Raw genomic sequence first — 15,209 nt, 5'->3', positions numbered from 1 at the left:
CTGGGGCATGAAGGCTTGTTAGTTGAGGTACATGTTGATTTAGTTCTCATACATTTTGTACTGGTTTTTATACATTATTAATTCCTTTTAACAAATGTTGTGTCCTCTTCTATCCTGTAGGGGGAGCAGCCTTGACATCATGGATGTATTCAGAAGAAGTTGATGTGGGTAAGTGAAGAACCTGCAGACAACTCAGTAGGGTTGAATACAAATGCTGAACTGATGCATACCTAAACTATGAATTATGAAATAGTATAGTTCAGAGAACTGTACTGCTGTGCCCTGTTTTCAGGCTGATTTTTAGGGGTCTCAAACACTCGTTTCTATTTTACTGGATTCCAGCTAATTTGTTGTCATATAAATCAATGCATGTACTAACGAGGCTTAATTGATGATCCATTAAGCAATAACTAAAAGCGCGCATTCACAGGGACTTGGTCATTTGTTAACGGTGCGTTACAGGAATTGGTGAAGCATCCTGTATTATTTAATGCGTTGGCATCATGAATCATGCTGTAGTTTCACATGTGTTACGCTTTAGGATGTGGTTTCCATGTGACGGCCAAAACGACGGTCCACCAGCCAATGGGTGACGGCACTTTTTATAGTTAGTTTCTCCTGATGTGTCACGTCTGGTTTTTCTCTTCACGCCGTTGTGTTTTCATGCCTTTGTGATCGAGACCTGTGTCTAATCACCCCGTTCTCTTTGTGTATTTCATGAATGGTGACTTTTAAATCACATTATTACTGGATCAGATTGTGATCTAAATTATAGATTTTTAAATCTTCAACTATATTTTTCATCTTCAGTTGGACCCAGTGTTTAGATTTATTCAGTCTGCTCCCTCAGCTTTGTTCCTGGGAACCAGCTTTGTTACATTAAAGCTCGCCTCCCTGCCACCATAACAGCATCTTATTTTTATATAATCTCTAGTTTTGGCTTTTGAAAATAATAAAATATAGTAATAATAATAAAGTAATGGATTAGATTGTTATATAGTAGTCTTGCGGTTCTTACTAATTATATAGTGTCTTATTTACCTTTGTGAGCATCTGGCAATATATAAATAAAATATTAGACATTTAACTTAACAGATGTGCTTGGAAAATAAATCTTGATATGAAAATCAATGCCTCAAAATTTGTAATTATGTTAATAAATGGAAAAATCCCAACCATCAGATCAACGTTACTGAATCAGTGCTAAAATCTATAGAAAGATGGAGTCATTCATAGATCTCTTTAATTGGCAAGTTAAATGTGTTGAAAATTGATATTCTGCATTCATTTGTTGATTTCAGATAATTCCATTAGCACCAACACAAGACCTGTTTTAAGGGAATAACAAAAATAATGAACTAATTTGTATGGAATAGCGTGGCATCCCAGACTTTGTCTCTAACTGCTATAACTTCTATTTGACAGACGTCGACACCTGAAGTCTCAGATTCTCTGTAGGAGGAAAGAGATTTTTTGTTTAGTTTTTTTGGCCACATTCTGATTCGTATATGCTCTTTGGAAATATATGATTGCAAAGGCTTGCATACTTCTTGGGGGGAAAAAATAAGTAAATAAATTATATTTGTGGGATGTGTTTTATTGGTATCAGTGACAACAACATTGTGAGTTTATTTTTGAAGAAAAAAAAAATGTTCTCGAAGGTCAGAAGTCAAGAAAGTGAGCATTCCTTGTCGGTGCACCACCCCACTGCCTGGATGTCTTTCCACATCCTTACATCACATCACCCTCACTGGTCCAGAGAAAACACTGTTAACAAAGGCCATACATCACTAAAGTCTGCAGTATTTCAAAGCCTTCACTCCTGCTGAGACAGGAAACCGTCTCATAGATGTGATCCAGAGGACCGTGAATAACATTTAAAATGCCTCTTCAATCAATTTCATCAAACCTGGTCTAAACATGACACTTCACCTGCTGAGTCTGCTGAGCGGCCTCAGTGTTTATCTGTTCTCACCTCTGAGACAAAGCACAGAGGTGGTTTAACGTTGTGGATAACATCGTGATAAGTGGTTGAGATCTGGGTGTTGAGCGTTATTCTTGTCAATATCTGGTGTCAGACTAAAAGACAAGCCAGAGAGAGAGAGACAGACAGAGAGAGAGAGAGAGAGAGAGAGAGAGAGGAAGTGTGAATGTAGATATTTCAACATTGCTATTACAGCAGTGGGAGGGTGTGAAGGGGAGGTTAAATGCACTGTGCTCCCACTTAGTGATCGTCGCCTTCTGACTTCAGGCTTCGCAACTGATCGATTGTCAGGTTTTTGCAGCTGCATCGAAAAAAAAAAAGAATAGCACGTACCAAGTACAGTGTCCCTGTGATGTGTGCAGACAGGTGCATCTCAGCCACATAAGGTGCTTTTGGTGATACATCTCAAGACTTCTGTGAGCGAGTCTGTTCTTTATCTGACTACTCGTGACATGAGCTATCGCCACTCGAACCAACCACAAGTGAGCCCACCCTTTTTTTTGCTACTTTGTCACCCCTCTCTGTCTCTGAAGTCCTTTTGTCTTCCGCGGCCCCTTTGAAGCAACACCCTTTAACAACTTCTCCGCACAGATTTTGGTTGTTTTTTTCTCCAGTCACAGAGAGAGCGCTGTAGGTATGTCCAAGGGTGGATATCCCTCTGTGTGTGTGGTGGACACCCACAGCACCCGGCCTGCAGTGCCACCCAGGCTGAGCCAGGGGAGACGGCGTGCCGGGGTGGCGCAGACCCTGCTGTTCCTGCTGGTGAGCGTGGCGTTGTGCGGTATGGCCATAGAAGCCTGCTTCATCTACCGTCTCTACCGACCGGGGTCTGTGAGTATCAACCCGATCGCTGAGTCTCCTGTGATTTCTTATCAACGCTGCTGCTTCTTTGATTCATTTACTTTTTAATCTCACTTTCCTCATAAGATCTCATTCAGCTGGAACACTTTTTTTTCTCACTTTCAGTTTTCTTTCACTGTTTTCGAACTGTTTTCTCTTGTTTTTCTGTCTCCCTCAACGCAAAACTCTTTCTGTTTTGTTTTTCGTGTCGATACCACCTTTTTATTTCCACCGATTGGAAGTGTTCATACTGGCAATTATTCAGCTTTTCTCAGCAGCATCTTTTCTGTAAACACTTCAGTCCCATGTATTTATATTTTAATATCAAAAATGAAAAAAATTACTTGAAATTAATGTCAACATTGTGGGTTTTATTTATTAAATATACAATACAAATTAGAAACGTGAGAACGGTTACCATTGTCGCACGCTACATGTCGGAAACTGTCTGCTCTGCTGTCAAACGTACTATAACCAAAGTGGAAACTTCCGCTCAAATTTGTGATTCCGGATATTCCCATAGTGTCTTAATGGAATTATGGTCTGGTCTTACAAAAACAATGTCATTCAAGCTTTGGACACTTCTCTTTGCTCAACATGTATGTGTAGGATTTTGTTCATGTTGAGTGACGCAAAGGACTCTCGTGATAGAAACAAAACTGAATCATATGAATGGTTGTTTTTCTCCAAAAACTGCTGACGGAGAAATAATTTCACTATTATGGGGAAGAGAGTAGAGATGGAGAAGTCCGGCCCATTTATCGAAAACGCCACAGAACCCGGGATGTCAGCGGCGCGCGGACGCGATCTCCGGTGATATCGGATGGTCAGTGTTTTCACTGAATGGCTGTGATTCAGTTTCCTGTTGTCGTCCGATGCTCTGTGTGATGGCAGCAGTCACGGGGGGGAGACGGGCATGGCTCTCTTGTTGGGCCGACATGGTTATATACAAAGTGTACAAACACGGGACGGTGGGGAATAGAAAATGGTTTATTTCCTGTAGCATGATTGTGATCTTTTTTCAGCTCATTACCGGAGCGACAGACCTGTCCTACTTTGTTCTGCAGAAAGACAACATCGTAGCAAAGCAGAAAAACAAATTTCACATTTTTTACGATTTAATGTGCTCGTAGTTTTTTTTTTACATCTTATACTTACAACTTGGTCACGTATCAGCCACTACAGGGATTGCGTGTGAATGCTCACAAACAAACATGCAACCGAGAGGTAAACCATCTTTCCTTCCATTTGCAGGCCACCTCAGCATCGACCTCGAAGCTCATCGCAGGTACGTCTCAGCACTTATTACTCAACCGTTAAATATCAGTGACTTAAGCCACGTCCATGACACTTTGTCTGGTCCTCACACAGGTCCAGTCGTTACTTCTCCCCCTGAAGCTCTTGTTCTTGCTCCTTCCAAACCGGTTGCACATCTGACAGGTGAGACCAGTGTTCATATTCCTTATATTAACACAGCGTCCAATTTACTGCAAATGCAAAAACAATCCATGACATATGTGGTTGTGGCTGTTGCCCTTTATAATTAAATTCTCCATTTAAAAATTATGAATACATTATATGAATAAAATAAATAATCAGACTTCACATTGTTGCTGTTTTTTTTCCCCAGATGGACAAGATGTAGTTCACGGTACAAAAATCATGGCGTGGAGCATGGATGCCGCCCCTCTCCTTTATGAAATGGACTACAAAGACAAAAGTCTCGTTATTCAGAAGGAGGGTTATTACTATGTCTATTCCAAGGTTTCCTTCTTAGACATTGATGTATTCTACCACTCTGTTAATCGGAGAACTGAACGGTACTCAGGTGGAAGCATTCCCCTCCTGGTGTCCAGAAGATTCTCAGTAGGGTCCAGCGAAATGCGATCCAACAGTTACCTGGCCGGAGTGTTTCACCTCACAAAGGGCGATGCCCTGTTTGTGAAAGTGAGCAATACCTCACACATTGCACGCCTCAAATCCTATGAGAACATCTTCGGTGCATATATGATATAAATCTCACATTGATATTTCACTATGAGTCCGAAGGTTTGGAATAACAGTAAATGCAAGAGGACAATAGATGTTATGAGGCTTAATGATTCTCTCTAGCAAGAAAAAGTAGGTCCCCAACTGGAAACATAGGCAGGTGTGAAAACCTCATTGAGTGTTATGAAGGTCAGGACAGTGCTGGGGGCTTTCCTGTTTGGGGGGGGGGGGGGACTTTGCCGTGACGACTTTTTCAAAATACTTTTGTACATTGTTCATGCTAAAATTAAAAACATACAAACTGTCTACTTATACATTTCTTTGCATCCTTGCTGTGACACAAGTATTGCACTCTATTTATTGAGTCCTTCAGTGGTAGCATGAAATATATCATTGCTTTATTTCTGCCGTATTTATGCACAATAATGTTTTACAAAATACTGAAATAAACAAGATAATGATTTTTAAGGAGTCGTGTTTGTTGTTTTTTTTTGGGTTGGTCTTCTTCGAGGCCATCGTGCAGCTGAAGTGAACTGGTTTCCTGCTGCGTCACACGAGGCCGTGCAGAAGCCTTTGCTCAGTGGTCTCAGCAGCGACAGTTTCACCCACTCGGTCCAACCACACGCCTCATGCTGCAGAGAAAGTTTTTTTTTATGACAGTACAGTGATACATAATGTGTGAATGTGTCAACCAGAATGTGTTAATGCTATATTACTGCTTTTTCAGTACAGCAGTATAAACATATATGACAAATGTACTTGAGTTTGAGGGTTTTAGAAGCACCAATATGTGGATTCCACACATTCAGATCAACATACTTATCTACTGTGTATATATGCTATGGATGATTGTTTTCAATTCAACACCATGGTGACAAGCATGACGCCTTGTACAAACAAAAGGCCTCATCACCTTTGAAAGTTTTTTTTCTTCTTCCTTTTTTGTATCTCATACAGTTACGCTTTCCCTTCAGCTTAGTCTGTTCGAAGAAGCTGCTCTTGAAAACGCCCACAGAGTTGTATGTTTGTAAACTGAAGAGGAAGTGGTAGTAGGGGGGGGGTGGAGACATTGCCTGACTCACTTTCCAGCCCCAGACAGCAGTGGATAGTGTACATTTAGCGTGTGTGTGTGTGTGTGTGTGTGTGTGTGTGTGTGTGTACTGTGTACAGGTGGGCGGTTAATTCATTTTCCTTCAGACACGCACTACGAGCTTTGTTCAAATTGGTAAAACACTCCGAGTTGAGACTAATCACACGTTTGCTTCCGCGACATATAGTCTAAATTCATAAGTAAACTTGTGCAGTCTCCTGTCATCAATGCCTCTTGATGCGTGTGTGAGTCACTATCTTCCAGCGCTGGCTGACCTGCGAGGTGTGAGAGACTGTAGTAGCAAAGGAGGGGGAGCCGTATCAGCTGTGGTTGGGATGCATGCAGTTGCAGTTGCAGTTTCTCTCATGATTCAACTTTAGAGATGACTTTTAAAGAGGGTTTGTTGGGGTTGACAGTTCTCTTGATCTGCCTGTGATCTCCAGCTAAATATTTACACTTCCATGGATGAAATCAACATGATCCATTGTTAAAGCACGTCTGTGTTGTCACATATCAATCTGTGGAGACGCTCGACATTTTTCTCAGCCACTACCTATTTGTCAGCCTTGACTCTGCGATGGACAACACCTTTTTCTTCTGCACGGCAAACCTGAAAGGTGGTCCTGCAGCACACAGTCCACAGCTAAATACTGTCCCCTTGTGTTGGTCTCTGGATCACGTAGAGAACAGTGGAGTGCTGATATTTGAATTATATGTCAGCAGTGCCTCCACAGGGGTCCGCTTTGCTGTTTAGTTCACTGGAAACACCTAAAATAAATGATCACCTTTTTGGTTACACAAGTTTGGTAATGTTACCCCACTTTGCTTGGTCGTGTTCCTCAGTCCTTCTGGCCCGTGAGTAATAAGCGGGCTACTATTTCTCTTGTGTTAGTCTTCTTTAATCAACACCAACACAAGCAAGCAGCTACACACAACCGTTGCACTTGTGACTCTCCATCCTGTAACCTGTCCCCTGTATACAATGCTTGGCCTGAACTACTCTGAGGCTAAAGGAGCAAGAAATACCAACTTAAATGTTCAAATGTAACAGTTAAGAGTGGTGAGTGAGAAGTCAGCAGGCAGTCAGTGGCAGCATAAAACTGGCAATAAAAGGTGTTTTCAGATAGTGTGAGTCACCGCGACCACGAGAGGTCGTTGAGCATGCAGCCATAAGAGGCCACCCAATATATATATATATATATATATATTTTACACAGTGTATTGTAACAACATAAATTAGTATTGTAAATTGAAGTCATCAAAATAACCCCAAAATAAAATGCCTTCAGTAGGTTACAACAGTAATGCCATATTTGATCAAGGGAAAAAGTCCAGCAGCTGGATTTATGATGTTGTTCTCTCCCAAAAATCATCTCTTAAATTCTGGCAAATCTATTATTATAATGTCTGACATGTTTTACTAATAACAACCATGAAAGAGCATGTTATTCACAGATTGCACATTGAAAACATTTGGGTGGATGACGATGGAAATGAGGGTTTTCACGGAAGCTGCCGCAGGTCTCTGTGCGGATGCACGACTCGACATCGAGGGCTGGAAAGCAAAGGTGGGAACAAACCAACCCATGCTGAGGCCTTCAATAAATGAGACAGAGTGGGTGGTAGATGGGTCTGTTGTGCGCATTTGAATTCAACTTCTTGGACCTTTCCTACTCAGTAATCGAAAGCTGTGGTGGCAACAGCTAATACAGTTAGAGATATGGGACTCTGTGGCTGAGGTTTGGAACCGTTTTTTGGGGGAAACTTCAGTAACCTGGAAAATATGTGTCTTGCCGGTGATGACAAACATGTTCCAGTGACCTTTAATGTCCTGGGTCTTTATTGTTGTGTCAGATAGGATGCTGGATGTTTGTGTAAGGTGCAGATTTATATGTGTTTTGTCAGAGTCTGGAGGGAATATTCTTCGACAGCATACGGCGGTTTCTGTCTATTAGTGACTCATTATCTGCGGGGTCCCACTGTTAACTCATGACCTCTCACTTTCACTTTATATCCAGGGTCTCGAAAATGACTCAGTCAGAAACACTCATTCAACGTATTTCATTCGCTTTGTTGAGCTCCATATTGGGGCTTTCAAACACATCAAATGTAATAAACAGCATGAACATTTTTTTTGGTTTTTAATGAGGGAGATGTTTTCATGGCAGGAGTTACAGTATGTTGTTGTGGTCGGACGTAAAGACACAATTGTTTAAATTGACAAATTGACAGAATATATGCAATGCTTTTTTTAATGCATATTCACACTGATCGTCTCGAGTCACTTGTTGCGTTAAAAACAACTGAAAACCATTGACAAAACCAAACATTTCCTTCAAGAACATGAAACTTTACGCATGAACCACCACAAGTCGTGATTTCATGTGTCATAATGTGCTATACAGGTAGTGAAGGATATTTGGAGGTTAGTTCTGTCAAGTCTTTTCACTTTCCATTTTAAATGAAAATATAATACCAATGTATGTAACCGTTGTTCTTGTTTTTTTACATGATTAACAAACACATTATTTCGGTTTGTTGCAATCATTACAGATTGTGTAAAGACCATAATATCCCGTAACACCATGTCTAAACAAAGAAATCTATATTTTGTCCTTTTTCTGAAATACTTACCAACCATGTTGTCTAGTTTGTACAATTTTAGCTAGTTATAATTACCGTAAATAATAAAGAAAGCACTGTACGTTCCACTGACTCACTAACAATATATGCATGCCACACAATGACATACATTGTCACACAGTGACATACATTTATTATTATGTCTTCCCATGGAATTTTATTAAATACAGCATATATCTGTGTATGGCATATATTTTAGGTCCAAACAATAAATAAATACAACATAAATATGATTCAAACTGTTTAAAACGTATATCCAAAAATAAACCAGGAAGTAGCAAATAGAAGCTGTGGTGCAAATAACACAGTTCTGCCAGCACTTCAGAATAATACATTCTTGCAGATAAAAACAACACATTTTAAATCTAAGAAACTCCAACAAGGTAAAAAATACAAAAAAGACAATCAAGTGGACCGGTTCACTCTAAACACCTGCTTCACCGACTAAAAATGTGTACCTTGATCACAGCTATTTGAGGAGCAATGAGAATTTTGCTTTTCTAATACGAAAATCCCCCCAAACAGACAGAATACAGCATGTTCTTTTTGTTGCAGAGAAGCAGATTTGTAGTGATGAAGTCAAGCCGTAGACTGATCCTGAAGCTGCTTTACTTTGCTGAAATTATTGGACGTCAAATGGATGTAAATTGTGTTTTCTGGTGGATTATTTAGTAAACCACGATATAAAGTGGTGAGGATTTGACCCAGCCTGTGGCTAAAAGACATTCTTCAGTCACCTCTCGGACTGCAGGAAGAAGTGATTTGCTGATCCGCTGATCCAAAGGCAATAAGTCTTCGGACAGTTGCCCTTGACCATGCCATTTAGAATAAAGATGTATCAGAGCTTCATCGAAGGCATGTAGATGATGTCCAGGTGGGTAAGAGTTTCATCAATGGGTTCTACATTGGTTGGCAGTTTGACGATAACCTCTAGCCTGCTTCCAGCATACAGGTTCTCTACCTTGCCGAGGAGGCCTGTGCTGCATGTGTTCTTGTTAATCCAACCATGCAGAATAACTTTGCCGTTCCCCTTCAAACTGACTGTGTTCTGCGATCCCCATGTCGCACATGAAGTCAGTCTCACCTGAAGATTTAGCAAGAAGCATCCATCCTTCTTTATTTCCAGAACTCCTCCTTCTTCTTCTGAAATCAGGCCTTCATTTGGCTTCTTTGCCGACCATGCCATGTTCCCACTGACTGCGGGTGACAGAGACGTTTCAATTAGCTGTGAGCTTGTTTTCTTAGAACTTCATATCCTGTGGTGAGTGGGCAATTTCACATCAAGCAAATATGTACCTCTGTGTCCTGTAAGTGTTGATGGAATTACATGTGATAAAATCTTATTTGCTGGAATTACATATTCCCTCTGAGACGGCCATTATCTGTATTTCCAACAGCTCGTGAATGGTGAATTGTGTACAAATTGTTGCAGCCTTTGTCATACATCTGAGAATGGAAGTACTTGAAATAGCTTTACCTTCAGTAGCCTTAAAGGTGAGCATTGTGGCTTTGTCCAAGAGAAGCCCATGCTCGGAGGGGGACTGTTGAAAGAGGAAGAGATCCAGTTATCTCAAATATCAACATTAGGAGTGGTGCCATAGTGACACTCAGAGCAGCTAGAAGGTTGTTGTTTTTAAACGTGGTGATGAGAACGAGTACCTCCATCTTAAAAGTGACAACAGAATAGATCACACACTATCTTCAGAGGGAACGTGAAGAGACAAGTGTTGACATTTGGTGGCATTTCCCCGAATGTGGTAAGGACGTCACTGTGCTTCCTCCAAGAAGTGAGGAAAGCGGTTACACTGTCTGACGTAAGCAACTCTAGAAGTCAAGTAATTTGAGACAGAGCGCGTCTGCAAGATGTGTGTGTGTGTCTGGAATAGTGGGATTGCAAAACCATATGACAAAGAATAATATAGCACGGCTTCTTAATCGCCAAGAATGTGTGTAACGCAGCACAGTGGGGTCAACAGGAGAAGCACAAACTCTGAAGCTGCGGTTGTCTTACCGAAGGTGTATTGTTTGCCTGGAATTGCAATGGGCGCTCTGGTGCTACAGCGCTACTGTTCTGAGACTGGAGAAGGAAATAGAAGCACAACATACGCTCAAAAACAATGAATAGATCATCATAAATAGTCCAAGAGTATCCTGAAAAATTCAAAGTGGTAGTGGATGAAGGTTGACCCAACTCTAGGTGCAATAAAAACCCTTTCAAGTTCTCTAAATTAAATCTGCGAATGCAAAGCGTCACACTTGTGAAATACAACACCAACATTAAACAATGCTAGACTTATATTTCCTTAAAGGTTTACCAGTTGTGCTCCATTCTGGTTTTTATTTGTTGTGTTGCATTGTTTTACCCCTGGGGTGTGATGTGGTGTTGATCTAAAAAATAAACATTTCTATTTGAACATTATGCAACAGGTCCCGCTGTTTTCGGGAGTCATTATAGGGGTCTCTGTAACCAACTGCAGACCACATGCAGAGGTGTCTTTCTCACCAGATGTGCTACCAAAACCACAAGAAAGAGCAGCTGCACTGCACAGGTGTTTTTCGAACATGCCACAGCTGACAGTCAACTTGTACTCTGTTGCTTCATTCAAATGCGTTGCTATACTATGGTAACACTGATGAACACGACTGTAACTCACCATTAGCGCTCATAAGACACTGTAACGTGCTGTAAATTAAATCTGAGGATATTCTTTTTTTTAAAGAGGTCTCACCAGGCAGTGATGTCCAGCTGTGAAGAAGAGGACGATGACCACAACCTGGACAATGGACAGGATGGCGATCCACAACAGGAGCAAAGGGATTAGGGAATGCTGGGTAGGCTTTGGCATCGTCAGTCCGACGGCAGTGCGGGAGGACAGATGTTTACGAAGCTGACGACTGTGCAGGTCCGGAGTTTCCTCTGCTGTGCGCCAAAGCAGTGTGTTTGTTCGCTTCCTGAGCTCGGCGTCTGCATGTGATGAGGACGTTTTTATGTCTGACAGTGTTCTGCAGCGCCCTGAGTATCTATAGAACAAAGAGGAATCTAGATGGTACTTTCCCCTCTGCGTTACTGAAGGCAAACACACAAGGCCCAGATAATGGTTCTGCGACTAGGGGCCGGCCCTTTACTCCTACTCACCACAATTCACACTGAAAGGGGAAAGCAACTCACAACCAGGAGGAGAAGGAAGGAGTGAAGAACTTTGACATGAAGAACTTTGACATGAATTCATTCCAGAATGAATCATTGAGTTCCTTATTTATGATGAGCCTTAATCAAGAGTGTTTGCGTGGTGAATGTGTGTGTATATCATACGTTTTTACATACGTTTTTGCCAACAGTGAAACTCATAGCCTTGCTGTTTTTTGCTACCTATTTCCCCTTTTCTTCCCTCTATGTGTCTGCTTATTAAACATGGTAGATAATAGTGTTTAAGATACTTAAAACTACTCTGGAGCAGGAGAATGTATATGTATGTGATTAAGGTTTATTAGAACAATAAAACAGGAATTAAATGTGTTAATTCAGCGTTGATTATTGAAGCTTTCAAACAGGAATTTTGGAAAAAAATGTTCCTTTCAAATCTTTGGGCGAAAGGCTGATAAGACCGGGAACTGTCGATATATAAAATGAATACAAAGTATAGAAAAATGACTTATTGTGTAAAAGCTCCTTTAACTGTCCGAGCAAGTAAATAATGTCAAACGAAATGTCACAATAGAAATTCATGGTGGAACTCACAAAATGTCATGATATGTTATTTACTATTTGCACTTCTTGAAAATTTCCACCTGCCCCTGACTTGTGGTTGAGGTCAGTAAACATGGTTTTACTTTCTCTGTTTGCTCTTTGCTTGGGGAAAGTTTTGTGGCAGAAAAACAGGATGGACAAAATCATACCCAGACTTGTTACTGGCTTTAATTCTCAGTGGCTGGAGGCCTTTATGTGCACTGTGGAATAGTAGGATTGTATTTGAGTTCAATAATAGGAGACAGAACGCACAATTAGAATCGGATAGGAGAAGCAGAAGAGCAGGTGCATTATTGAGAGTCAGGTGCACATTTGAAACTTAGTGAGTATTTTTTGGCCTGTGATGACAAACAGGATGTAAATGGCGAGGGGGAAATAAGATTGTTTCAGCAACGTTTGTAGCCTAACTACTGCTTTTTTTCGGGTGATGGAGTAGTTTCGAGACAAAAGCTAGATCAAATGGCATATCCCTGAATGAATCATAAAGTTTCATTGATAGGCACAGAGGAAATGTGGAGAAATTACTCATTAAAAATGAAATTTTCATACACACATTGGAGTGGGTGAGGATGGATAATGGGCTGAATTAATAATGGAAACAGTGACAATTAATGGCAAACTAGGATGGAAAATCAGATCAGAATCGAATGAGGGCGATGACACCAACACGTCGCCATAGACCGACAGTGACCGCAATAAACAAAAGTCATGGTAGAGATATTCAACACATTACTACACCTTATGTCCTTTAATACACATCGCAAAGTGACAACAGATCAGTAGAGCGGGGAATCATTGTGACTCCAGCCATTTTACAACCACTCCTCAGTGACTACTGTTGATGTACAGTATGTTCACTTCCTCTGACTCGCTGGCCACTAAATGATAATCTACCGCCATCTAGTGGATGTAAACAGATAAAGTGACACACATGAAATGCTTTAAAACGAATTACAATAATGCTTTATCACACTTTACCTACAGTAAATGTAAAACTGTAACACTGTATGATGATAAAACACATGTGAAACTGGTGTTTTACTGTCTGTCACATAGCGAGAGTTTCCTCAAAGACCAAAGCCACAGGTAAAAACACAGCATGGTAAAGACACATGTGCATAAAAGTACATGAAAAATCAACCACCACTCTGTCATCCTATATGTCACAGTTAGAAATGACATCAGTGTAAATGTGTCACATGTGCATAAAAGTACATGAAAAATCAACCACCACTCTGTCATCCTATATGTCACAGTTAGAAATGACATCAGTGTAAATGTGTCTGTAGTGTGTCTTAAAAACTGCACTGACGAATGGAATAAACATGGCAAAATGTAAAATGACTTGCAGTATATGAAAGTGGCCTTTTTCACTTCCCTTCCTCCTTTTCCTTTTCCATCTGTCACTTTCTTTTTCTTGGGTTTTTAAAGATATCAATACACATTTAGTCAGCTGCACACCAAAGAAAAATAAAAAGGACAACAGAAATTTGAAGATGACCATTAATTGAGATTTTGACACGTGTTGTACTTTGTTGCTTGCACATTATCAATAGCAATGACAGTCTAAGTTTTGCACTGGAAGAATGGACTTTGGAAAAAGACAAGTGATCAATGGTGAGCCTACACTGTAGACGTGTTACAGTAAAATCCAAGATTGTGAGACTGACAAACTCTGAACATGAGAGACTTCATGGCTGCAACTTTGATTTTACATACGGCTCATGAGATAAAAACAAAAGAAGCAGACGAGAAAAAAAGATTTAAAGAGAAAACAAATGATATTCTGTATTTTCTGTTGGTCATTTTCAATACAATGTTTTTCATTTTCACATTTGCCAGATTGAATTTAAACTTTGCCCGTTTCTAATTGAAATGTTTGATTCATTTTTAATTCTCAGACTGCCATTTAATAATGTATATTTTTTGCCTCTCCAATATCAAATGCCCTTTTAAAATGCATTCATAATGGCCCAATTATCCTCATAATGGCAGAAACATTCATCATTCTTCATTTTGGGAAAATGCGTCAAATGTAACTCAGAAACTGATAAATATTTAAAAAAAAATGTTCTTGTCTTCTGCCATTTTATAAACCAAAATGAAAATAGTTGTTAGTTACAGCACTAACTTATGTGTGGCAAACAACAAACAGACAGAGTTTCAAAATGCTGAGAAACCTTTCAGAAGTTTAAGCAGCTGCTCCACACCAGGTGGCAGGAAACCTCTTCCACACAGTGAGCAAGGCATTAGGCTGCCGACACCAACCAGGACTTAAGTTGGTTTAAAGCTGGATATCTGTGATCTGATCTTCCAAATACACCCAGAAGTAAATCACCGAGGAATAAAATGGCATATTCAGCTGACTGATTGATTAAAGAAATTTAATTTATGGCATTTCATAAGGTTTCATGAATTTAAAATAAGCTTCCCGGTGAGAGTCTGTGTTCAGAGTGTTCTTGTCTGTCTATAGCCTGTATTTATCTAGTGTATTGGCAGACAGTCAAACAGCAACAGTCAATATTATGGGAAAATGTAATTGCCAGGCAGTCTTGCATGTGTGAGGGCAAAGATGGTGCAATCGATAGGATTTCATGACTTTTTCTATGGAGCTGAGCCACAATGTCACCACCACCACCACATCAATTCATAACATTAGATATCGATATCAGGCGGACTAGCCTGTTGAAAAAAAAAAGTGTTGATTACTATTGTTCTGGTGTTGTGCAAACCAAACCAAAATATCATTAAATCTGCGTTGTTAATCTGGAGACAGGAGCTGTAGTTTGGGACGTGTCCTCGCGTGGGTGGGACAGTTTATAAGGATAGGGGCACATCGGAACCACCGTCACACAGCTGTCAGGTCAACGGGATCGAACATGTTGCAGTGAGCTCCATCGTTACGCATTGATTCT

The 15,209-nt window shown here is 40.4% G+C and overlaps 1 protein-coding gene across 2 annotated transcripts; it reads left to right on the top strand.

Annotated features, from left to right (window-relative positions):
- Positions 1 to 118: 118 nt before the first annotated feature.
- On the top strand, positions 119 to 5,051 carry tnfsf14 (TNF superfamily member 14). 2 transcript variants are annotated; one of them, XM_079177037.1, is made up of 5 exons: positions 119 to 168; positions 2,599 to 2,815; positions 4,079 to 4,112; positions 4,196 to 4,264; positions 4,455 to 5,051. In XM_079177037.1, the coding sequence occupies exons 2-5, from the start codon at positions 2,621 to 2,623 to the stop codon at positions 4,838 to 4,840; spliced, it is 684 nt and encodes a 227-aa protein (XP_079033163.1). In that variant the 5' UTR covers positions 119 to 168; positions 2,599 to 2,620; the 3' UTR covers positions 4,841 to 5,051. The 2 variants fall into 2 exon arrangements, with proteins under 2 accessions (XP_079033163.1, XP_079033162.1); XM_079177036.1 differs by having other exon boundaries at positions 2,347 to 2,815; positions 4,455 to 5,048.
- Positions 5,052 to 15,209: the final 10,158 nt, after the last annotated feature.

The sequence above is a fragment of the Pholis gunnellus genome (genome assembly GCF_910591455.1).
Source record: "Pholis gunnellus genome assembly, chromosome: 17".
Lineage (NCBI taxonomy): Eukaryota > Metazoa > Chordata > Actinopteri > Perciformes > Pholidae > Pholis > Pholis gunnellus.
Note: the sequence above shows the minus strand (reverse complement) of the source record. Positions and strands in the feature narration are given on the sequence as shown.

Coding starts and splice junctions, on each gene's coding strand:
- tnfsf14 (XM_079177037.1), top strand. CDS start 2,621: ATGTCCAAGGGTGGATATCCCTCTGTGTGTGTGGTGGACACCCACAGC. Junction 4,113..4,195: donor GACCTCGAAGCTCATCGCAG/GTACGTCTCAGC, acceptor GTCCTCACACAG/GTCCAGTCGTTACTTCTCCC. Junction 4,265..4,454: donor ACCGGTTGCACATCTGACAG/GTGAGACCAGTG, acceptor TTTTTTCCCCAG/ATGGACAAGATGTAGTTCAC.